The 22852-nt window shown below is 52.8% G+C and overlaps 2 protein-coding genes across 8 annotated transcripts; both read right to left on the bottom strand.

Moving 5' to 3' along the window:
* Window positions 1-52: 52 nt before the first annotated feature.
* On the bottom strand, window positions 53-22327 carry Prss8 (serine protease 8). 4 transcript variants are annotated; one of them, XM_042666608.1, is made up of 6 exons: window positions 22322-22327; window positions 3919-3924; window positions 1859-2018; window positions 1235-1506; window positions 989-1155; window positions 53-901 (listed from the first exon to the last, which is right to left on the bottom strand). In XM_042666608.1, coding segments are annotated over exons 2-6 (915 nt in total). In that variant the 5' UTR covers window positions 3920-3924; window positions 22322-22327; the 3' UTR covers window positions 53-586. The 4 variants fall into 4 exon arrangements, with proteins under 4 accessions (XP_042522542.1, XP_042522540.1, XP_042522539.1 ...); XM_042666606.1 differs by lacking the exon at window positions 22322-22327 and adding an exon at window positions 8870-8876; XM_042666605.1 differs by lacking the exon at window positions 22322-22327 and adding an exon at window positions 3485-3502 and having other exon boundaries at window positions 3683-4049.
* On the bottom strand, window positions 5420-15301 carry Prss36 (serine protease 36). Of its 4 annotated transcripts, none has more exons than XM_042666593.1 (15): window positions 15265-15301; window positions 14965-15000; window positions 14755-14790; window positions 13783-13945; window positions 12884-13164; window positions 11048-11214; window positions 9327-9576; window positions 9088-9217; window positions 8520-8782; window positions 8252-8415; window positions 7722-7959; window positions 7487-7628; window positions 6563-6828; window positions 6367-6488; window positions 5420-5889 (listed from the first exon to the last, which is right to left on the bottom strand). In XM_042666593.1, exons 1-15 carry the CDS (start codon window positions 15299-15301, stop codon window positions 5608-5610), a joined length of 2577 nt encoding a protein of 858 aa, XP_042522527.1. In that variant the 3' UTR covers window positions 5420-5607. The 4 variants fall into 4 exon arrangements, with proteins under 4 accessions (XP_042522527.1, XP_042522530.1, XP_042522529.1 ...); XM_042666596.1 differs by having other exon boundaries at window positions 8267-8415; XM_042666595.1 differs by having other exon boundaries at window positions 8520-8758.
* Window positions 22328-22852: the final 525 nt, after the last annotated feature.

The following is a 22852-nucleotide window of genomic DNA, read 5'->3' as shown; positions in this document are numbered from 1 at the left end:
AGTGGGACGGAGACGCCGAGAGATGTCGCCGCTCACTTCACACACAACGGGCCATGCTCAGAACACTTTACTCCTCCTGTTCCCACCCTGACCCAAGCCCCAGCCAGCTCCGGTGGGGGCTCAGTCCTCCGGAGTCCGGGAGTCAGGGCTTAAGAGGAACTCAGAGGCAATGGGGCAAGATTGGGGCCTTTCCCATGGCAGGCGCAGGCAAACTCAGAGCACAGGAAGAGCAGGCTGAATGATGGGCTCATCAGGCAGGGAGGGTGGGCCAGCCTTCAGCAGCAGCGGGCAGCTGCCCAATCTTCTAGAAACGGGCTAGAAGCTAGGGCTCCTTTTCACAACTGAGGCTTCTTGTGAGTTCCTGGGAACCCAGGTTCTAGCCAGTACCACAGGCCTTGACACTCTTGATCCGAGGTTATACTCCCAGAGAAGAAATCCAGAAAAATAGGCTCAAAGATCAGGATAGTGCCTGGCCTCCAGCAGAGCCCTGGTGGCCAGGCCCGGGCCCAGGTCCTTCCTTGTGAACAGGAACGTGTCCTTGGTCCTGGAAGGGGAGGTCAGCTTCCAGGGTAAAGAAGCGCTCACGTCAAGGGTAGAAGAAGCTGAGCATCAGGCCCAGCGGCAGGAGGAGGACAGGCCCTCCTAGTAAGCTCTGGGCTGGAGCAGAGCTGAAGGCTGAGCGGTGGTTGCAGAGGTGGCCATCAGGCTGGGACTCCTGGGTTTGGGGCACCACCCGAGGCTGCAGTTCTGCCACATGGTGGTGGATCCAGGAGGCATGGCTGGAAGTCATAGTGTATACTCCAGGCCTGTTGGGGGCTCCACAGGAATCACCCCAGCTCACAATGCCAGCCAGGTACCAGAGGCCCTCCACAGAGCAAGAGAGCGGGCCCCCAGAGTCGCCCTGGAGAGAAAAGGCATGACAGCTGTCAAGCCCAGGCACTGCACATGCGCCAGCCCCATCCAGCCCTCCCTCCTGCCAGGTCCCCACCTGGCAGGCATCTTTGCGGCCCTCCACATAGCCGGCACACAGCATGTCCTGCAGCAGGACGTGGGGCTCCTCAGGCTTGGCCCCAATGTTGTAAAGGCAGCTGCAAGTCTCCCGGCTGATCAGTGGCACCTCCAGCTGCTGCAGAGGCCTGGGGGACTGGAGGCTCACTGTGGGGAACAGAAGGGGCTCACCCAGGGCCTCCTACCCTGATCAGGCAATCCCCTCAGCACCCAGTATGCATCTCACCTGATTGGGACACATGGCCCCATCCAGTGACCGTACAGCGGAGGCCGTTGGGGAAGGAGGCGTTGGCAGCCGGCAGGCAGATGGGCCGGATATGACGAGAGAAAGTCACGGGGCTGCTGAGGCGCACCAGCGCGATGTCGCCCTCTGAGCCCTCCTCACGGTAGCTGGGGTGGGAGATGATCTGAGCCACCATGCGGACCTCGGCATCCTGGCTGTAAACATCCAGCTGGTGGGCTCCCAGCTTGATCTCATAGTCCTCTCTGGAGTGCTCTCTGCAGGCAGAGGGACAAAAGCTGGGACCACCGCCCCCCCCTTCTCTCCCTCACCCTGCTGTCTCTTGGAATCCTGCCCCAGATGGTTGTCTAGGGAAGCTGACCTCCAGACTCCCCTTCACCTGACCCAAGCACTTCAGCATCTGACCTGAATTGACCCATGAACTTGAGCCATAGTGCCCCTTCTGGCTTTGTCTGCTTATGTGGTACTGAGGAATTGAACCCAGGGCCTCATGCATGCAAGGCAAGCACTCTACCACTGAGCCACCTTCCCAGCCCTGACCCATGAACTTTGACATCCAGCCTACTTTGGACATGTCCCTCCCTCCCTCCCCCTTGCCCCAGCTGATACCTGGGGAAGCAGTGAGCTGCTGACAGTATCCACTGGTCAGACACGAGGGACCCGCCACACACATGGTCTCCATTGTAGTTGATGCTGACCTGCCAGGGCCATTGCCCAGGGGACGCACTGCTGCCCCCCGTGATCCGAGCCTGGGAGATGACACCACACACTGCTGGCAGGGAGGAAGGGAATGTGGAATCAAACTTTTCTGGTCCCCCCCCACACACACACACACCAACCAAGTCTTCAGCCCTGTCACACTTGACAGATTCCAGATAGTTTAGAACCTGGGTTCACAGATACCCTGCAATCACCATGCATAGCTCACCACACATGAGCAGTTCTGTCTCTTGCTATCTATCCACTGTCCTCTTTCTACTTGAGGCCTCACAGCCAATCATCTGCACAGATCTGGCCTCCTGAACCTTCGGATCCCTGCCAGATCTCCCACAGCGTTCCTGTCCTGTCAAGTAAATCGGCCAGTCCTGGAGCTCACCCTGGAAAGCCTTTCCCTCCCTCCAGCCTTTGCTCTGCTCAGCTGGTGGGGTAGGGGGGGTGTCCAAAGATCATCCTGCCTTGCTTGATCCTGCCAAGTCAAGCTGGAGTTGCCCCAAGTGGGAGGAGGAAAGTTCCCACACTGCCCAGAATTAGAATTGTTGTGTCTTAATTGTTGCAAACCACCTTGGCCTGAGCCTTCCTTAGGAATAACCCCCCATGCCCTCAACACCCACCTTGGGCTTTGGTGGATGAGGCTGAGGATGAAAACACACACAACTTGGTTCCCAAGATGTGAACAGTTATTTCCCAAGCCAGCCCCAAGTTTGCTCCCACTGAGGCCATAGTTTGGAGTGGAGTCCACTACTCCACACAAGATGACCTTCCTTGGAGCAGAGAGAGCGCCAGCCAGCCAGCCTCCTCCTCCCCCACCTCCACTTCCTCATAATCAAGACAATAGCTACTATTTAGAGCGTACAGGCTCCAGTGAGGCTTTCACTTGCTCGGCCTTCTCTTTGGGAATCCTCACTACAGCCCTAGGAGATAAGACATTTTAAGTGGAAGAAACACTGGGCTTGGAGAGTTGAGAAGATGTGGCCACTTCATAGTACAATCTGCACTGAAAACTGGTCTGACCCAGAGCTGAAAATCTTCCCTGGGTACCCCGCCCACCCCCCCCCCCCCACCGGGGTCCACTGTGGGAGTCAGACACAGGCTTAAATTCATTTGCACCATTCCTGTGCCTCAGTTTCTTTCCATAAAGTCAAGGCTAACCAGGCTAGCTACTTAGGAGGCTGGGATCTGAGGATCATGGTTTGAAAATAGCCAGGGCAGGAAAGTCTGTGAGACTCTTCTCTTCAATGAACCAGCAAAAAGCTGGAAATGGGGCTGTGGCTCAAGTGGTAGAATGTTAGCATTGAGAAAAAAAAAAGCTCAGAGACAGTGCTCAGACACACACACACACACACACACACACACACATCAAGGCTATCATTCCCTCCACTCACAAGGCTACCGGGAGACTTAAGGCAGGGCAAGACAGCCCATCAGGGTGTCAGGTGCTCCTCCAACCCACCAGGGAATTTGAATCCTGGTCTACCCCCACTCTTCTCCCTTCCCATTTTCCCCAGCAAGCCTTACCTTCAGCCTGGGCAGCTCCTGGAAAGAGAAAAAGGGAGGGGTGAGTAGGGAGAGCCAGAGAGTTTCCAGGCTCTTCAGCACCTACCCCCTCCCCAGGGACCTGGGGACAAAGGGACGCCACCTGGGAATTCCTGAGCCCAGCAGGAATGGACCCAGAAAGGATTATGTCAGCTCCCCACCCTACTCATCTATACTCACCTGTCCCAGACTGGAATAACTCAACAAAAAGCAGAAAGGCCAAAACTTGCAGCTGCTGCCCAAGCCCCAGGCCTGCCCGTCGGGCCATGGCCCAGGACTGAGGCCCTCGAGGGAGACACGGAGCAAGAGAGGGCTGGAACCTAGTGCTGCTTTTCAAAAGGTAGGATCCAGTGGTTGGCTTCAAAAAGAAGGAATCCCAGATCCCAGACTGGAAAGGCAGAGCAGGTGTCCAAGGCTAGCTTCTCGGGTAATGGGAGGGGGGCGGGGGGAGGCTACCTTGAGGTAGCCACCAGGGTGGAAACTGTCTCAGGTACAGCCTAGCCACGCAGATACCTTCTGTGAGTGGCGGCTTCCCGGGTAAAGGCAGCTACCTGCCAGCTCCTCCCTCAGCCCCGCCCTCCTGGATTTAGCTACCTGGGACTTAGCACTGCTTACTTTTCTTGCCTTCAAAGTCCTAGTCCTTTCAGACACCCCCCCCCTCCTCCCCCCCCCTCCCTCCAGCTGCTCTGTAGGGGGAGGGGAAGACAGGAGGCTGGCCATCCAAGCAGGCCTGGCTAGAAACTGCAAGAGTTATCTGACTGTCCCCAGGTGTCTTTCCCATACTGAGCACCCCAAGGCCTGGCTAAGCCTTTGTCAGTGAAGCCACAGCCCCTTCTCCCTTCCTTATCCTTAGGTCTGGCAGCCAGCAGAGCCTACCTAGGACACTGGAGGCTGCCTCTCCCCATGACCATCCCAGGCCTTTTCTATAAAGCCTACAAGCCTTCCCAAGAATGGTGAGCATAGTGCTAATCATCCCGCAAGTATTTACTATGGGTGCTGAGTGTACTCCAGGCCCAGGGGATGAAGTAGATGCCCTCCATAGCCTCCTGGATTTACAGTGAGGACAAACTTAAATCAATAGTCACATCTGTGGTCCTAGCTACTCAAGATCTGAGGATCCTGGCTTGAAGCCAATCTGAGCAGGAAAATCCCTGACTCTTTATCTTTAATTAACCAGCAAAAAAGCTGGAAGTGGCATGGTGGTTCAAGTGGTAGAGCACTCACCTTGAAGAAAAACAATGCTTAGGGATAGCACCCAGGCCCTGAGTTCGAGTCTCAAGACCAGTACTCATACACAAAAAGTAGGCCCCTGTACCATCCACATTGGCTGCCGTTCATCTGTGTTTGAACTTCAGTTCCTTTTAGCATCCTTCCTCCACCTTCCATTCCTCACCACGCTGGCAGTAATTGGGGAATGGTCACAGGGGTGTGTGTGTGTGTGTGACACGCATACACACATGTGCATGACAGCTGATACTTCGGGTTGAATTAATGCAGGAAGCCCCACCGGGAGGTGGTAGGATTTATAAGTGGATGACATGCGTTTGTTGATGATCTTTAAGTGTACACATTTTGGGGTATCCATCAAAGCATGTGTTTGGGGAACTGGCTTTCTCACCCTAAGTCTCTCTGCTCTATGGGAGGGGTGAGCCAGGGCTGAGGTACACTGTAGGTGCAATTGGGGACACTTAATTCCACTGGGGAGGTGACACACGACCAGCTGTCCACCTAACCTCCCCCGCCCAGGGGCAAGAATGAGGGAATTGCTGCCACGTTATCAGACACATATTTCCTGGGAGCCCAAGGCCTGACTCAAGAGGAGGGAGGAGCCCCATCTCTGGTCTTCACTCGGCTGCTCTCAGCCCCCTCGCTAGCCGCCAATGATGCCACAAGGCCACGTGTTGGGGTTCACGCCTTTATTGTCTGCTGCTCCACATCACCCTCCCAAGATTCCTGGGCCCAAAATAGCCAGCGCAGGTATCTGGAGGCTGCTGTAGTCTAAGTGCACAAGGTCCTCTCCAGGCCTGGGAGAGAGCCGGTTGGGCCACATTCCAGCACTGCTGAATGGTAGGGAAGAAATGATTCTGGGCACCAGGCCCTCCCTCTCAGCCCTGGATTAGGGGAGGCAGTAAGAGTAGGAACAAAGCAGCAGCTGGAGCAGAGCCTGAGGCTCCAGCCATGTCTGGGGGACAGAGGTTGCTACCACCGGGTGACCAGTAGGGGGCGCCACTGTGCGGTAGGATATGGGCCTCGCCCACAGTTTGGGAGATCCACGCCTCTTCAGGGCCAATGGCTGCAAACAGTTCGTTGCTCCCTCGGACAGCCATGCCCATGAGGACCCAGGATCCTCCCTCAGTCTGGCACAGGAGTGGAGGTGCTGAGGCCACCTGCAGAGTTGGAGCCAACAGACCAAATGGGTGGTGCTCTTCCTCAGGGGGCCCTGTACCTGTCAATCACAAGGCACTGCTTGCTTGTCTTTTTTTTTTTTTTTAATGCCAGTACTGGGGCTAGAACTCAGGGCCTCCTGCTCTTGCTTGGCTTGTGTATGTGTATGTTAGTCCTGGGTCTTTTGCTGGTGAGTTGGAGGTAAACCTCTCAGATTTGTCTGCTCAATCTGGCTTCAAATACTGATCCTCAAATCTCAGCCTCCTGAGTATCTAGGATAACAGGCATGAGCCACCAAGTACTGGGCTTGTCTATTTTTGGCATCCTGATCCTAGGTCTCTCTTAAGATCCTGCCAGCAAATATTATTTCTTCCCCTTTGGCACCCAATACCTAAGAATCCCAATCCTGGTCTTTTAAGGGTTTAGATGCCCAGTGTTCTCTCTCCCCTTCCTCCTCCATAATGCCCAGGCCTCTGTACCTCACACCTGTCTTCTTCTCCTTGTGCATAGAGGACACAGAGAGTCCCAGGGGGCAGAATGCCCTGATACAGGCAATGGCACAGTTGTGGTGTCAAAATGGAGACCGTAGCAGCCACCGGGACTAAAGAGGAAAGAGAGTTGTCCCAGGGTCCTGGCCTCCAGTCACTCTTCATTCCCATGGCTCAGGGCTCTCACCTCGGTCCTGGAGGTCCTTCCAGCCCAGCACCCAGCAGCTGGATCCTGGGGGGACACCTCTGGGGTGAAGGCAAATGGGGAGGGCTGATGGGGAGGGTTCTACCCGAGAGCTCAGCTCCAGGAGAGCCAGAGGAGGCCTAAGTCCTAAGTGCCTGGGCAAGCGGATGCTGATGACAGATCGGGAAACTGGGTGGCTGTGTGGGAGGGGGCTGGCCCCTGCACGGCCCAGATACACTTCAATGTACGGCACAGTTGTGGAGCCCAGCCTGTTGGAACAGAGACCAGTGTCATCTCCTAGTCTTCCCATTGCCGCTGGAAAAACCCTCAGTCCAAAGAGAATAGAAACTTTAAGAGCACTCCATAAATCCTCCATGACCTCTCCTTCCAAATCTCTCTTCTATCTTAAAACATCTTACACAGTACCAGGCACCAGTGGCTCACACCTGTACTCCTAGCTACTATGGAGGCTGAGATCTGAGGATTGAAGTTCAATGCCAGGAAAGTGGTAGAGCACTAGCCTTGGGCAAAAAAAAGCAAAGGTAGTGCCCTGGCCCTGAGTTCAAGCCCCAGTACTGGTACATATATGTACATGTACACACTTGCACATACACACACATACACATAAAACCTCACACAAAAAGGCCAATCCAAACCAAAACATTAACAAAAGCGGTAGGCTGGTGTTCTCCTGCTTGAACCACACCTCCACTTCATTTTTTGCTAGTTAGTTGCAGATAAGAGTCTCACAGACTTTTCTGCTTGGGCTACCTTTGAACTGTGATCCTCAGAGTGGCAGTTAGGATTACAGGTGTAAGCCACCAGTGTGCCAGGAAAGGGAGAACATCTTATTGTAAGAGTTCTTTGATCCACTTGCTATGTGTTCCCTACTGCCTCTTCCTTGCTCAGGACACCAGGGAGACGCACCTGAGGACACAATGAGTGGCTGCCAGCACCCAGCCTGGGGCCACGAGGATGCCAGTGCAGACTCGATCGCCAGCCACATGCACTTCTGCCAACCAGGGCCACAATACTCTGCTGGGAGGAGCCTCTGGCCGCAGGCCACAGGCTAGGGAGAGGAAATGGCTGTCTTAGTACAGGACCCCCTTCCGTGGAGCAGAACACCTCCGGAATTCCTAAGCCTCGGGAGCACATGGCTCACCACCATGCACTGTGCGAGGGGGACAAGTCTGGGTTACAGTCTCCTCCCCTTCAGGACCCCAGTCCCAGGCTAGCTGGTCCTCCAGGTAGGCTCCCCGCGTGACATGGCTGATCCATGGGCCGTGGGTTTGCAGTGGGGAGAAGGCACGCGGGCGGAGACAACCACTGAAGGAATCTCTGAGACCAGCCAGAAACCAGGTTCCCTCCTCCCGACACAGGAGGCTCCAACTGGAGTCATTCTGCAAAAGGGTGTCATTTAGCAATCGCTCATCTAGACAAATGTCTGCGCTCCGGGCGGTTCCTAGATTCCTGATGGCCCGAAGCAAAGTCCCACTTCCACCAAACCAGGCTCCGGTAACAATCCCGGTAAGAATTCTGCCCTCCCTAGAGGAGGCGTATTCCCTAAATTTAAGGGGCGGAGGGAAACCTAAACACCTATTCCAGGAGCTGGCCTCAGACCCCGCCCCCAGCTCGTTCTGGCCACGCCCCGACGCCCCGCCCCGCTCTCCGGGTGCCGCAGACCCCGCCCACCCAGCATCGGCCCGCCTCCTCTTCCTCCTGGTAGGCAGGGCATAGCGCGTGGGGCGGGTCTCCCGGTAGCGGCACTGACGCCCCCTGGCGGCTGTACAGGCAATGACACCACCAGCCGCTCAGTAGCTCGGCCTCCAGCTGCGTATCGGGTCCCAGCGCAGGACCTGAGGGGGGGGGGGGAAGGCCGGGAACCAGCGGCGTCACGAGGGGTGGGGAGCGGCCGATCTGACTCCCGCCACTCCCATCTCCGCCGCCACCCCGCGCGTACCCCCGCGGCCCCAGCGAGCCAGGCGGCAGCGACTCCCCGGCAGGAAGTAGTGTTCCGGGTGGGGCAGGCACACGGCCCGCGGGAGCGCGCTCAGGTTGACGGGTGCGCGCAGCTGCAGCAGCGCCAGGTCGGCGGCGTCGTCCCACGAGGCGTTCTCGTGCGGCACCAGGCGCGCCACCCGCTCCGCGCGCGCCCGCGCGGGCAGCAGCACGCGCCAGGCCTCCAGGTCGCGGGCTGGGCTGCGGGATGGGGAGGCGGAGGACCTGGGCCACACACATCTCCACACGGGCACAGCTGCAAACTTCGCCTCCCAGGCGTGTGCATGCATCTGCAGGCTGGGATCCTTCCACCAGCCTTGGATCGCCCCCGCCCCAGCCCCGCGTGTGCAACTTTTGTTCCAGCTCCACCTGTCGGCCCCAGACCACTCCTGGTGCTGGATCCCGAACCTCCGAATGGGGTTCTGCGTTCCAGACTTAAGAACCCTCCAACCCCAGAGCAGAGAGCCAAGTAGATTGGGGATAGGGAGGGGGGGGGGCAAGATCTGCCCGATAGGTGGCTTCTCACTCACTCCAGAAAGCAGCTGGCAGGTGCCAAGACCCAGCTTTCAGACACCAGCGCCCCATGGCAAGGTCTGGATCCCGGCACCATCACCTGGGCCTCCCAGGGCCAGGCTCCTGGTTGTGGAGCTTTTCCACACGCTGAGAGGGGTTAGAGTTCTGGATCAGGGTGGGAGCCTGGTTTCACAACCTGCTCCACCCTACTCCATCCCAACTCCAGCCTCTTCGTGTCCAAGGGTTCTGCGCTCACTTGGGTGGGCGATGGTGCAGTTCTCTTCCCTGGGCTCCCCCGGGCCAGGCTGGGGCTCCTGGGGCTGTTTGGGAAAGGTAGGCCCGGGCTGGGAGCCGCTCACGTGGTCTCGGATCCATGCTTCATAGGGTGCCACAGCAGTGAAGATCCCAGGGCGGTTCCTTCGGCCACAGCCAAAGCCAAAGCTAGTGATCCCCGCCTGGAACCAGCGGCCGCCCTCTTCACAGACCAGGGGTCCCCCAGAGTCACCCTAAAGATAGAGAGCTTTTGTTAGCATATCAATCCAAGGACCCATAAGTTTATATTAACCTTACAACAAAGCTCTCTCTCTCTCTCTCTCTCTCTCTCTCTCTCTCTCTCTCTCTCTGCCAGTCATGGGGCTTGAACTCTGGGCCTGGGATCTGTCTCTGAGCTCTCTTGGTACTCAAGGCTAGCACTCTACCCCTTGAGCCACAGCACCACTTCCAGCTTTTTCTGTTTATGTGGTACTGAGGAATTGAATCCAGGGCTTCATGCATGCTAGGCAAGCCCTCTACCACTGAGCCACATCCTCAGCCCCAGTCCTACATCTAAGGAATTAAAGGCAGCATAGGAGAATCCTACAGGCTTATTCAGAAACGCGTGTGCGCGCGCGTGTGCATGTGGTCATGCCAGCACTGGGGCCTGAATTTGGCATTGTGCCCTGCTTTGTGCCCTCCCTTGGCTTTTTCACTCAATGGTGGCATTCTACCACTTGAGCCATACCTCCACTACTGGCTTTTTGCTGATTAATTAGAGACAAAAATCTCAAGAGGTTTTTCTGCCCTGGCTAGCTTTGAACATCCCATCCTCAGATCTCAGTCCCCTGAGTAACTAGAATTACAGGTGTGAATCACCATGCCTGGTTTTCAAATGATTCTTTTCTTTGGGGGGGGGGGGGGGTCCAGTCATGGGGCCTGAACTCTGGGCCTGGGCACTGTCTCTCAGCTCTTCAGCTCAAGGCTAGTGCTTTACCACTTGAGCCACAGCGCCACTTCTGGCTTTTTTTCTTTTTGCTTATGTGGTGCTGGGGAATCAAACCCAGGACCTCAGGCATGCAAGGCAAGCGCTCTACCACTGAGCCACCTTCCCAGCCCCTCAAATGATTCTTTATGTGAGAAATTGTTCTGGTATATCTAAGATTTCTAAATAGCTCCAACTTTTTCTGTGTATCATACACATACGTATGTATTACTGGTGTTTGTACTGAGGACCTTACACTTGCATGGGTTGCTTGCTCATCTGCCTTGCTCAGCTGGCACTCTACCACTTGAACCACACCTCTATGTCCAGCTTTTGGCTGATTAGTTGAAGATGAGTCTCGTGGACTTTTTTTTTTTTTTTTGGGGGGGGGGTCTGGTTGTGGGGCCTGAACTCTGGGCCTGGGCGCTGTCCCTCAGCTCTTCAGCTCAAGGCTAGCACTCGACCACTTGAGCCACAGTGCCACTTCCAGTTTTCTGGTAGTTCATTGGAAATAAGACTCTCATGGACTTTCCTGCCTGGGCTGGCTTTGAACCACGATCCTCAGGTCTCAGCCTCCTGAATAGCTGGGATTACAGGCATGAGCCACTGGCACTTGGCAATCTTGCCTTTTTTGCAGAGGAGGTTCAGGGTAGTTTCTGTCTATTCCTTAGCTGGTTCCTATAGGTTAGGGATTTAGGGAGCTGGTCTTCCAAGTAGGTAGGTGCAGGGCCTTGCCTTACCTGGCAGGTATCCCTCCGGCCCTCTGGGTAGCCAGCACAAAGCATCCCCGGCAGTAGTTGTAATGTGAGGTTGAAGGGGCCTCTCCTGCTGAAGAGGCACTGACAGGCAGCTTCTCCCAGCAGCCTTAGCTCCACTTCCTGCAGCACCCATGGGAGGGGCAGAGGGTCTGGGGACAGAACCAGAGAGCAGATACTCAAGCAGTAACATTCCATTTCCCTTTGGAAATTCTCAGCTTCATCCCTTCCAGCTGCCACATGCATGTCTCCTTCTAGATGCCCCATGGCACTTAGGCCCACCCCACCCATCACATTTCCTCTTTGTCCTATTTGCTTTTTTCTAAGGTCTTCATTTCCGGCACAGCCTCAGCTGTGGTACAGGTGGTACACTGGGCAAAAGATCCCCAACCAAACACCAAAAGATATGTAGGAACTAAGATCATTAAACGCAGAGTCCTGTCCTAGTGTATTGTACCATATAAGTTGGATACTAGTGGCTCACACCTATAATACTAGTCAAGAAGCTAAGATCTGAAGATCAGGGTTTGAAGCCAGCCCAATCAGAAAAGTATGTGAGATTGTTATCTCCAGTTAGCCGGAAAAGCTGGATGTGAAGGTGTGGTTCAAGTAGTAGAGCACCAGCATGGAGGAAAAAGCTAAGGGACAGTGCTCAGGCTCTGAATTCAAGTCTCAGTACTGGTACACACACACAAAAAAGTAGTCTCTCTCTCTCTCTCTCTGCCTCACCTTCGAATATAGTGCTGCTTATTTATTGGATTTTTTTTTTTTAATCAGTCATTGGGCTTGAATTCAGGGCCTGGGCACTGTCCCTGAGCTTCAGCTCAAAAGCTAGCTCTCCAACACTTTGAACCACAGCTCCACTTCTGGCGTTCTGGTAGTTAATTGGAGATAACAGTCTCAAAGACTTTCCTGTCTGGGCTTTGATCCTCAGATTTCAGCCTCCTGATAAGCTAAGATTACGACTGTAATCCCAGCTACAAATTCAGTGCCCAGCCTGAATTTGTTTTCTACCCGTCTAGTAAAGTGTAAACTCTAGGAAAGCAGATTTGTTTTGGACACTCACTGACTGGTGTAGCAAAGCCCTAACACTTCCTAGAAAGAAAGAAACACAGAAACAATGAGTGTAGGTAAGCCAGGAGGAGCAGGAGGGGAGACAGAATGGCAGGAAGAGAGAGGGAGGGAGGAAGGGAGGAGGGCAGGAACATTTGCTTATCTTCTGATGCTTTTAACATGGATTACTGAAGGTAAGAACATCTAAACCGTATTAATTATGGCTCCGCTGGGCGCTGTTGTCATCAGCTCCACACGGTCTTTCTCATCTAACAACCCAACAACCTCACGATGTGTACAGTACTGTTTTCCTGTACTAACGGAGGAGAAATGGGAGTGGGAGAAAACACTTTGCCTGAAACAAGATGGGTACCCGAGCCAGACCTAAATCCCTAAAGAGAACAACTGGGAGAAATGGCGAGGCGGACCGGAGGGCGTGGGGCTGCGGCCCTAGTGTCGATTTCAGCACTCCGGAGGCGGGGAGGAGGAGGAAGTGGAGGAGGACCGAAGGTGGTTGCTGCGGAAATTTCCAGCGGTCCAGCCGCAGCAAGCCGTGGCTCCGCCCACCACGAACAGGCCACCGCCCATAACCAGGTAGACACGCCCACAACGATCCGCCGGGTCCAGACCACCACAGCCAGACCTCGCTCCGCCCCCGAGGCCCCACCCACACGATAGGCCCCGCCCACAAAGCGCTGTCCGGCCTATAGGACACGCTGCAAGGACGCCCTGGCGGCTGTGGCTCTCGTGGGGACCCGCCCCACTCACCCGCCTCCTGGACGTCCCCCCAGCCGGTAGCCCAGCACGCGGTGCCGTGGGCGAAGCGGTGCGAGGCGCGGGGCAGGCAGACGGGCCGCACGACGGGGCCCAGCCTGGCGGGCGAGGCCAGGCGCAGCAGGGCCAGGTCGCCGCCCAGTTCCACTTTGCTGTAGTTGGGCGGCACGAGGATGGCGGCCACGGCGCGGACGTGCGCGCCTTCCAGGGGCCCGTCCTGGGAGTGCACGCCCAGCACGGCCATCCACTCGGCCGCGGGCTCCAGGCTCCCGTTCCTGCGCCGGGACGGGCGGGGAGGGGTCAGAGCCCCGGTGGGTAGGTGGGAACCCCCGGAGGGGCGGAGCCGGATGCAGAATTGGGGTTGCAAGGGTGGATCCGGATCCGAGGATGGCGGTTCGAAGCCGGCCGGGGCAAAAAAAAAAAAAAGTCCGTGTGGATTAGCTCCAATTCACCAGCAAAAAGCCGGCAGTGGAGCTGTGGCTCAGGTGGTAGAGTGCCAGCCTTGAATGAAAACGCTCAGGGACAGTGCCCTGGCCTGACTTCAGTGCAGGCAATTAAACCAAGGCTGGGGGGTGGAGGTGGAGGATGGGGGGAAGCAAAGGTGGAGGCAGAGACAGACTCTGGAAGGTGAGGGGCCGGTCCCAGATGGAGGGGGGGGGGTGATGGGGACATTGGAAAGACAATCCAGACTCAGGATTTTTGGTGGAGGGGTAAGAGGAGGCTGCTGGTGGCCTCAACTTACCCAGAACAGTGAGACATCCCAGTGTGTGTGTGTGTGTGTGTGTGTGTGTGTGTGTGTGTGCAATTTAACCTTAGGAAGGGGAGCAAAGGGTCAAGCTGCAGGGTGGGGTTGGCCTTTGAGTGAGACCTGCGAGTCCGGCAATGCTACTCACGTCACGAAACAGTGAGCTGCAGAAAGGATCCAAGACGGGGCGATGAGGGAGCCCCCGCAGACGTGGCCCCCGCCGTGATGCAGGCTCACCTGCCAGGGCCAGGCCCCGGGCTGCGAGTCGGAGCCCCCCACGATGCGGGCTGAGGGCGTTGGGCGGCCGCAGTCTGCAACAGCGAACCCTGGAGGTCAAAACCTGGGAAGCCTGGGAAGGTAGCTCAGTGCTCAGCACCACATCAGCAGAAAAAGCCCCAAGTGGTGCTGTGGTTCAAGTGGTAGAGTGTGAGCCTTGAACAAAAGTAGCTCAGGGACAGTGCCCAGGCCCTGAGTTCAAGCCCAGGACTAATAAACAAACAAGCAAACAAAAACCCCAAACCTACATAAATGCTCAAGTAACCAATAGGTCAAAATCTATTCTTCACACGGCTTCAGTTTGTCCCAGACAAAGAACACAGAATCTAGGCACAGTTGAGCTTCAACCTTAAGATCCCAGAATGACAGCAGTTGGACACCAGGGACTCATGCCTGTAATCCTAGCTATTCAGGAGGCTGAGATGTGAGGTTCCACTGTTCGAAGCCAGCCCAGGCAGGAATGTCTATGAGACCCTTATCTCCAATTAACCATGAAGAAGCCAGTAGTGGAGGTGTGGCTCAAGTGGTAGAGTTCCAGTCTTGAGCAGAAAAAGCCAAGTGAAAGCGTCTTGCCCCTGAGTTCAGCCTCAGTACCAGCACAAAGGAGGAAAAAAACAAATTCCAGGGCTGGAAACTTGGCTTAGTGGTAGAGTGCATCCCTGGCATGCATGAAGCCCTGGGTTCGATTCCTCTGCACCACATAAACAGAAAAAGCCACAAGTGATGCTGTGGCTCAAGTAGTAGAGTGTTAGCTTTGAGCAAAAGAAGCTCAGGAAAAGCACCCAGGCCCTGAGTTCAAGCCCCAGGACTGGCAAAAAAAAAAATTCCCAAACCTTTTCCTTACCCAGATCTTCAGGTTCTTCTTGGGTAGGTGTGAAAGCTAGGAGCCAGGGAGTGGAGAGAGGAAGACAACGGGTAATTGCCAGCCCTTAACTGCCAGACTCTCATCTTCCTGTTCTTCCTTCCACCTCTGCCCTTACCCAGCCTACCCACCCTGATGCCCATCTAGTTTTCCTTCCTCTGTGCTGACCTCCGCCCAGTCCAGCTGTCTTACCTGAGTCCTCCAAGGCTCCTGGTGTGGGGTGGATGGCTGGGAAGACAGAGGGAGACAGGAAGTAGCTGGACCCCTGTACTTGGGTGTCCTCCTGGATTCTCCCCAAGCTTTTCAGCCCCTCATTTCTGGTAGTACCCAGGTTTCCTTTCCCCACCTTGAGTATACCATCCCTCTCCCTTCCACCCCCTCTAATTTATTCTGCATCTGTCCAAGAAGAACAAACCCAGGAGTCTTGCCTCTCAACTCCCTGGATGCCAGTGCCCAGGTCCCTTGCATGTCAACATTGCCCCCCGAGGTTACCCAAGATGGCCAGTGGGAGCCACAGGTGCGGGGACATGGCAGCTGGAGGCGGCGCTGGGTGAGAGTCTGCTTCCTGTCACAGCTCTGTCACTGCCTGGAGCAGCTGGGACTCCCTATGGTCCCAGGGGCAGCTCCACCCTCCCTGGCTAGGGCTCATCTCTGGGAATCTGATAGGATCTGGGGCTGGAAGGGAAAAGTAGGGAGCCTGAAGGCCCCACCCAGAGCTCCAAGAGCATCTCACACCTCTAGAGACCCACATGAGAATACAGAGGGGGAGGAGTGTCCTTGCTCTGCTGAGGACACTGTGATCAAAGATCCAAGAAGAGGTGGGTGGCCCATGGCTGAGTCCTTAGTAATACAAAGCCCAGCTGAATGGCAGCCCACTAGGGACTAGGAAGGTGGCCCCTTCATTGGCATGACTCACCCGAGAGCTCACCTCTGCTTGGACTGCGGCTGCCCCGACGGATGGACTGGCCCTTTCTTCTCACACATCTCTGGTTACTGGACCTGCTGGCCAGGGCTGGGACAGGAGCTCTGGGGAATTCAATCCCATCCCAACAAAGGGATCACAGATTGCAGCTGGTTGGGCAGAGCCTTGGGGTTCCAGAGGGGGGCTGGGCGGTCAGGCAAGGCTGTCTTTCTCTGGGTTAAAGTACAGATGCTCAGGACTCTGACTTGCTCTTGTGTGACCTTGGGACAGTCACTCCATCTTCTGGTATGGTATGCTGAGTCTCTTAAGAGTCCATTTAAGCCAGGTGATGGTGGCTCATGCCTATAATCCTAGCTGCTCTGGAGGCTGAGAGCTGAGGACTGAAGTTCAAAGCCAGCCCAAGTGGGAAAGTATGTGAGACTTTTTTTTTTTTTTGTCAGTGAGGCCCATGAGACTCTTATCTTCAATTAACAACCAAAAGACAAGTGGAGCTGTGGCTCAAGCAGTAGAGCACTACTTTGAGTGATGAAGCTAAGGAACAACTGGGCACTGGTGGCTCACGCCTGTAATCTAGCCACTTAGGAGGCTGAGATCTAAGGATCGTGGTTAAAAGCCAGCTGGGGCAGGAAACTCTATGAGACTCATCTCCAATTAACTACTGAAAAATGGAAGCGGCTATGTGGTTCAAGTGGTAGAGTGCTTGTCTTGAGCACCAGTCCCCAGATTCAAGCCTCATAACCGACAAAAATCAAAAGAAAAAAGCTAAAGGATAGCATTCAGGCTCTGGGTTCAAGGTCCTGGACAGTACACACATACACAACCATACACACAGACAAATAGACAAACACACACACACATTTAAAGAGCTGGAAGTTTGGCTCAAATGATTAGCAAATGCAAGCCCTGAGTTCATACTCCAGTTCTGGCCCTCTAAAAAAACCAAAAACAAACAAACAAACAAAAAACTAAAGTCACCAGGCCTCAGTGGCTCATGCCTGTAATCCTAGCTACTTAGGAGTCTGAGATCTGAGAATTGTGGTTGGAAGTCAGCTTTGTGGACAACAAATCTAGGATATTCCTTTTTGCTTGTTTTTTTGTTTTGTTTTTTGCTTTTTGTTTTTTTTTGGGTCTGGTCATGGGGCCTGAACTCCGGGCCTGGGCACTATCCCTCAGCTCTTCAGCTCAAGGCTAGTGCTCTACCACCTGAGCTACAGCGCCACTTCCGGCTTTTTTTTCTTTTTGTTTATGTGGTGCTGAGGAATCGAACCCAGGGCCTCAGGCATGCAAGGCAAGTGCTCTACCACTGAGCCACCTTCCCAGCCTGTAATCCAGGATAATCTTATTTCCAATTAACTTGCAAAAAGCTAGAAGTGGGGCTCTGGCTCAAGTGGTAGATCAACAAGCTTGAGCAAGAAAAAGCCAACCGAGAGCACAAGGCTGAGTTCAAGTTTCACTCCTAGTATAAAATAAATAAAGAAGGATTAATGAAGAAGCAATTGACTAGCCCTGTCCTGGGAACTCACGCCTATCATCTTAGCTACTTAGAAGGCTGAGATCTTAGGATCGTGGTTCAAAGGGCAGGAAAGTCAGTGAGACTCTTCTTTCCAATTAAACACCAAAAAGCCAGAAGTGGAGCTATGGCTCAAATGATAGAGCACATGCCTTGAACACAAAAGCTCAGAGACAATGCCCAGGCCCTGAGTTCAAGCCCCAGGACCAACACATACAAAAAGCCAGAGGTGTTGTCATGGTTTAAGTGGTAGAGTCCCAGCTGTGAGTGAAAAAGGATAGCCTTGAATTCAAGATCTAATATTGGCACGAAGAAAAAAGTAGTTCAAATCCAGATATTGGAGAAGCAATAAGACAAAGTTACAGCTTCATTTTCAGAAGGGACAAAATACTGTGTTTCAATTACCTATTACTGTGTAATAAACCACAGCCTGACAGAATCCATTTTATTATCTACAAGAGGACTGACACCTCTTGGCTCTGCTCAGTCTGTCTGTTGGTCAGTAAGTCTGCCAAGTGTTTTGTAGTTCAACATCACCCGAGAAAAATGCAAGTTTAAGCCATGAGCTTTAGGTGATTCCGAACTAGAGCTCTGGGAGAGCATTCCTATGACCTTGGGTTCATTCCCAGTACTGCCAAACAAAAACAAATAAACCACACCAAAACAACAACACACCCACTAGAATGGTGACAAATTTTCACATGTGTACTGTAATAATTAGGGTGAACTCTTTTTTTCTTTTTCTTTTGTGCCAGTAAAGGGGCAGGGGGCGGGCAAGGGGCTGTGGAGCTCAAGGCCTAGGCACTGTTCCTTAGCTTTTTTTTTTTTTGCCAGTTGTGGGGCCCGAACTCTGGGCCTGGGCGCTGTCCCTCAGCTCTTCAGCTCAAGGCTAGCGCTCTACCACTTGAGCCACAGCGCCACTTCCAGCTTTTTTCTGCTTATGTGGTGCTGAGGAATCGAACCCAGGGCCTCATGTATGCAAGGCAAGCGCTCTACCACTGAGCCACCTTCCCAGCCCCTCCTTAGCTTTTATTTGCTCAAGGCTGACACTGTACTAATTGAGGCCCAGCCCCATGTCTGGCTTTTTGGGTGGCTAATTGAGAGATAAGAGTCTCATGGACTTTCCTGCCCCTTTGAACCATGATCCTCAGATCTCAGCCTCCTGAGTAGCTAGGATTATAGGCATGAGTCACTGGCAGCCAAGCTATTTGAGAAGCATTAGGAAGGTTGAGATCTAGGCCTAATATGAGATTGTATTTGGGAAATAACTAACAATAAGGGCTGAGAGTGTGGCATGAGAGAGAGAGAGAGAGGCCCTCTATGAAGGTACTGACTTGGAAGAGGAAAGGAGCAAGAAGCACACTGCTAGAGAATAGGCAAGTTCTAGATCTTGACTCTAGAAGTTACACAGCTATATGTGAATGCATTTAACATTTAAAACACCACATCCTCAGCTGGATGCCAGTGGCTCACGCCTGTAAGCCTGGCTACTCAGGAGGCTGGGATATGACGATGGTGATTCAAAGCCAGGCCCAGGCAGGAAACTCCTTGAGACTCATCTCTAATTAATCAGAGAAAAAGTTGGAAGTGGCACCATGGCTTAAGTGGTAAGGTGTTAGCCTTGAGCAAAAAAGAAGCTCAGGGACAGGGGCTGGGAAGGTGGCTCAGGGTAGAGTGCTTGCCTTGCACGCATGAGGGCCTGGGTTTGACTCCTCAGCACCACATAAGCAGAAAAAGCGGGAAGTGGCACTGTGGCTCAAGTGGAAGAGCCCTAGCCTTGAGCCAAAGAGCTCAGGGACAGTGCCCAGGCCCAGAGTTCAAGCCCCAGGACCAGCCAAAAATAACACAAAATCCTCCTCCTCCTCCATGCCTCAAGTTTGGCTTTTTGGTGGTTAATGGGAAATGGAGTCTGGGGCTGGCTTTGAACGGTGATCTTCCAGGTTGCAGCCTCCTGAGTCCCCAGAATTCCAAGTGTGAACACTGGCACCTGGCTAAGACTAACCTGGCTTGGTAAACTGTGAAGTAGAGCTGTTGTACCTAAATGCAAAGAGACCAAGCATATTTCGCAATTAAATGGATTCCAGGGTCAGCGAAGGCAAAAGGGAAGAATTCAGCTTCCCAAATGTCTCCTTTGGCCATAAATATTGGTGACATGGGCAGCATTACATCTGATACTCAGATATATCCTTCGGGGCATGCGTGTTCTGTGGCTGCTGAAAGTTCAGCCAAAATAACGAAACACTTGAGCATTTGGGAAAACAAGGAAAACAGGCTTAAGCAAAGTTGTGGCTATTACATTTCCTGATAAAAGAGATAGTTTCTTTGAAAAACATTTGGTAACAGGTTACTTTTTTTCTGAATTGCCCTTCTCACTAAACAGGTTGATTATCACTGACCCAGAAAAAAATTGGCATTCTTCAGATAGTACAGAATTTTTTTTTTTGTTGTTGTTGTTGCTGTTTCTGGGCTTGGGGTATAACTGTGGTAAAAGGGGGTGCTTAAGCCTGGGAGACCCTGGGCTTGATTCCCCAGTACCACCCACAAATACATTGTCTTACGGTCAGGCTGAGAAAGTAGCTCAGTGGTACAATGCTACCTAGCAATTAGGAGACCATGGGTTCCACACTCCAGCATTGCAAACAAATGAACAAACAAAAACCACTAAAGGCACTGAGAAGAGGGAGTGGAAGACTATTTTTACCAATTAAGAACAAAGCCATATAAGCTCAGCATTAGCTAAGCCAGATGGCCCTATATATGCTGAGAAATTGGTGTGCCCTTAGCTGAGCATGGTGGTGCATGCCTGTAATCCCAGCATTCAGGAAGCTGAGGTAGAGGAATTGAGAGTTTGAGGTCAGCCTCGGTTATGTTGTGAGACCTTGTCTAAAAAAACAAATAAACAAAATACCCAGAACAATAGAATGAATTGGGGGGGGGGGGGCGGTCAGCAGGAGGAGGGAGGGTGAATGGACAGGGTGAATATAGTTGAAATACCTTTATTGTATTGGTCAGTTGTGGGGCTTGAACTCAGGGACTGAGCTCTACCACTTTGAGCCACAGTACCACTTCCAGTTTTCTGGTAGTTAATTGGAGATAAGAGTCTCTCCTACTTTCCTCCACAGGCTTGCTTTGAACTGTGATCTTCCTATCTCAGCCTCCTGAGTAGCAAGGATTATAGGCAAATGTGGAGTTTTCTTGATCTTCCCATTTTATTCTGTCTGGGCCCTTAGTCTATGTCATAGTGCCCCCTATTACCAGGCTGGGTTTCTTTCTTTCCTTCCTTCCTTCCTTCTTTCCTTCCTTCCTTTCTTTCTTCCTTCCTTTCTTCCTTTTTTTTTTTCTCGTGGGCTTGAACCCTGGGCACTGTCCCTCAGCAATTCAACTCAAGGTGACCATTCTATCACTTGAGCCACAGCACCACTTCTGGTTTTCTGGTGGTTAATTGGAGATAAGAGTCTCACAGACTTTTCTGCCTGGGTTGGCTTTGAACCATGATCCTCAGATCTCAGCCTCCTGAGTGGCTAGGATTACAGGCATGGGCCACTGGGGCCTGGCTCCAGGATGGGTTTCTTTCTTAATGAATCCTTTGGAATCATTCAGAGGTGAGCTTTACTAATATCCTAGGTGCTTTCCAGTCTAATCATGCCAACAAGCCAACAATCAACTGTCAGTCTTCTTTCATTTTTCAGACTCTTTTTTGTTTTTTTAAGCATACATTGATTTGACCAAAAGGATTGGGATATTTCCATAAATGTGTCCAATGGCCTCATTAAATTCACTACCTTTATTATACTCTGCATCCTCTGTCCTCTCCTCCCCCCTTTTCAAATGGTATTTAGTGAGTTTCATAATATTATGTGCTATCATGATCACCCTATCTCCCCAGTACCCTCTCCTTTTCAAGGTGCCTCTGATCATACTCAACTTCCCCGGGAGGGACACATCCCCTACAGAATTGGGGTCCCCGAGGGCCTGTGCTGATCTCAGATGCTCAGTCACTTTTATTTGTTTGTTTGCTTATCTGTGCCAGTCCTGAGGCTTGAACTCAGGGCCTGGGCACTGTCCCTGAGCTTTTTTTGCTCAAGGCTTGCAGTCTACCACTTGAGGCACAGCGCCACTTCTGCCTTCTTCTGTGATTAATTGGAGATAAGAGTCTCATGGATATTCCTGCCTTGGCTGACTTTAAACCATGATCATCAGATCTCAGCCTCCTGAGTAGCTAGGATTAGATGTGAGCCACTGGTGGCTGGTCTCAGTCACTTTATTTTTTTGGTCGGTCATGGGGCTTGAACTCTGGGCCTGGGCACTGTCCCTCAGCTCTTCAGCTCAAGGTGATCACTCTACTGCTTGAGCCACAGCGCCACTTCTGGTTTTCTAGTGGTTTATTGGAGATAAGAGTCTCACAGACTTTCCTGCCCAGGCAGGCTTTGAACCATGATCCTCAGATCTCAGCCTCCTGAGTAGCTAGGATTACAGGCGTGAGCCACTGGCACCCGGTAGTCACTTTTTTTTTTTTTTTGCCAGTCCTGGGACTTGAACTCAGGGCCTGGGTACTTTTCCTGAGCTGCTTTTGCTCAAGGCTAGCACTCTACCACTTCAGCCACTTCCGGCTTTTTCTCTTTATGTGGTACTGAGGAATCGAACCCAGGGCTTCATATATGCTGGGCAAGTACTCTACCACTAGGCCACATTCCAAGCCCCTCAGTCACTTTTATACCAAGTGCTTAAATGCTGCTTTTGTTACAAGCACTGACTCTTCATCTGGGCTTGCAAATGTCCAAAAGATAATGAAAAGCAGGAGAAACACTTGGTACCCCATGTGCATTTTGGACCTGTTTCCTGGGCTCTGAGCCCCTATCTCCTGTAGTCAAGTCAGATTCCCGGAAGGACAGGACTGATAGGTAAACATCTGGTGACCTCAGCTGAAAAGATTCTCACGTAACAATGACACAGCTGTGCCTGACCAGTCCCCAAATAATGAGTAACCACACCACACCAGTCAAACAAACAAACAAGCAAACAAACAAATAAATAAGAGCTGGCCACTGGTGCCTTAGGTAGTAGTCCTAGCTACTCAGGGGTTAAGAGGTTAAGAACTGAGGATCATGGTTTGAAACCAGCCTTGGCAGATAAAGGTGATGTAGACTCTGACAGACAGTTAACCAGCAAAAAGCCACAGGTAGAGGTATGGCTTAAGTGGAAAAGCCAAGTGAGATCTCAAGTACCAGAGAGGGGGAGGAAGAGGGAGAGGGAGAGGGAGAGGAGAAGGGGGAGGGAGAGGGGGAGGGGGAGGTTCATTGGGAAGTTCTCAACAGTTTAAATATTTGGAAAAGATTTTTTTGTTTTGCCAGTCATGGAGCCAGAACTCTGGGCCTGGGCACTGTCCCTCAGCTCTTCAGCTCAAGGCTAGCGCTCTATCACTTGAGCCACAGCACCACTTCTGGCTTTTTCTGCTTATGTGGTGCTGAGGAATCGAACCCAGGGCCTCATGCGTGTGAGGCAAGCGCTCTACCACGGAGCCACCTTCCCAGCCCCTGGAAAAGATTTTTATGGTAATATGCTAATTAGGAATTAAACATATAGAATGGCACAAAAGTGAATTAAAGTATTGAAAAGAACAAAAAAATGAACAGTTTTCAGGGCTGGGA

This window comes from Dipodomys spectabilis, unplaced genomic scaffold (genome assembly GCF_019054845.1).
Source record: "Dipodomys spectabilis isolate Male_0828 unplaced genomic scaffold, ASM1905484v1 ptg000366l, whole genome shotgun sequence".
Classification (NCBI taxonomy): domain Eukaryota; kingdom Metazoa; phylum Chordata; class Mammalia; order Rodentia; family Heteromyidae; genus Dipodomys; species Dipodomys spectabilis.
Note: the sequence above shows the minus strand (reverse complement) of the source record. Positions and strands in the feature narration are given on the sequence as shown.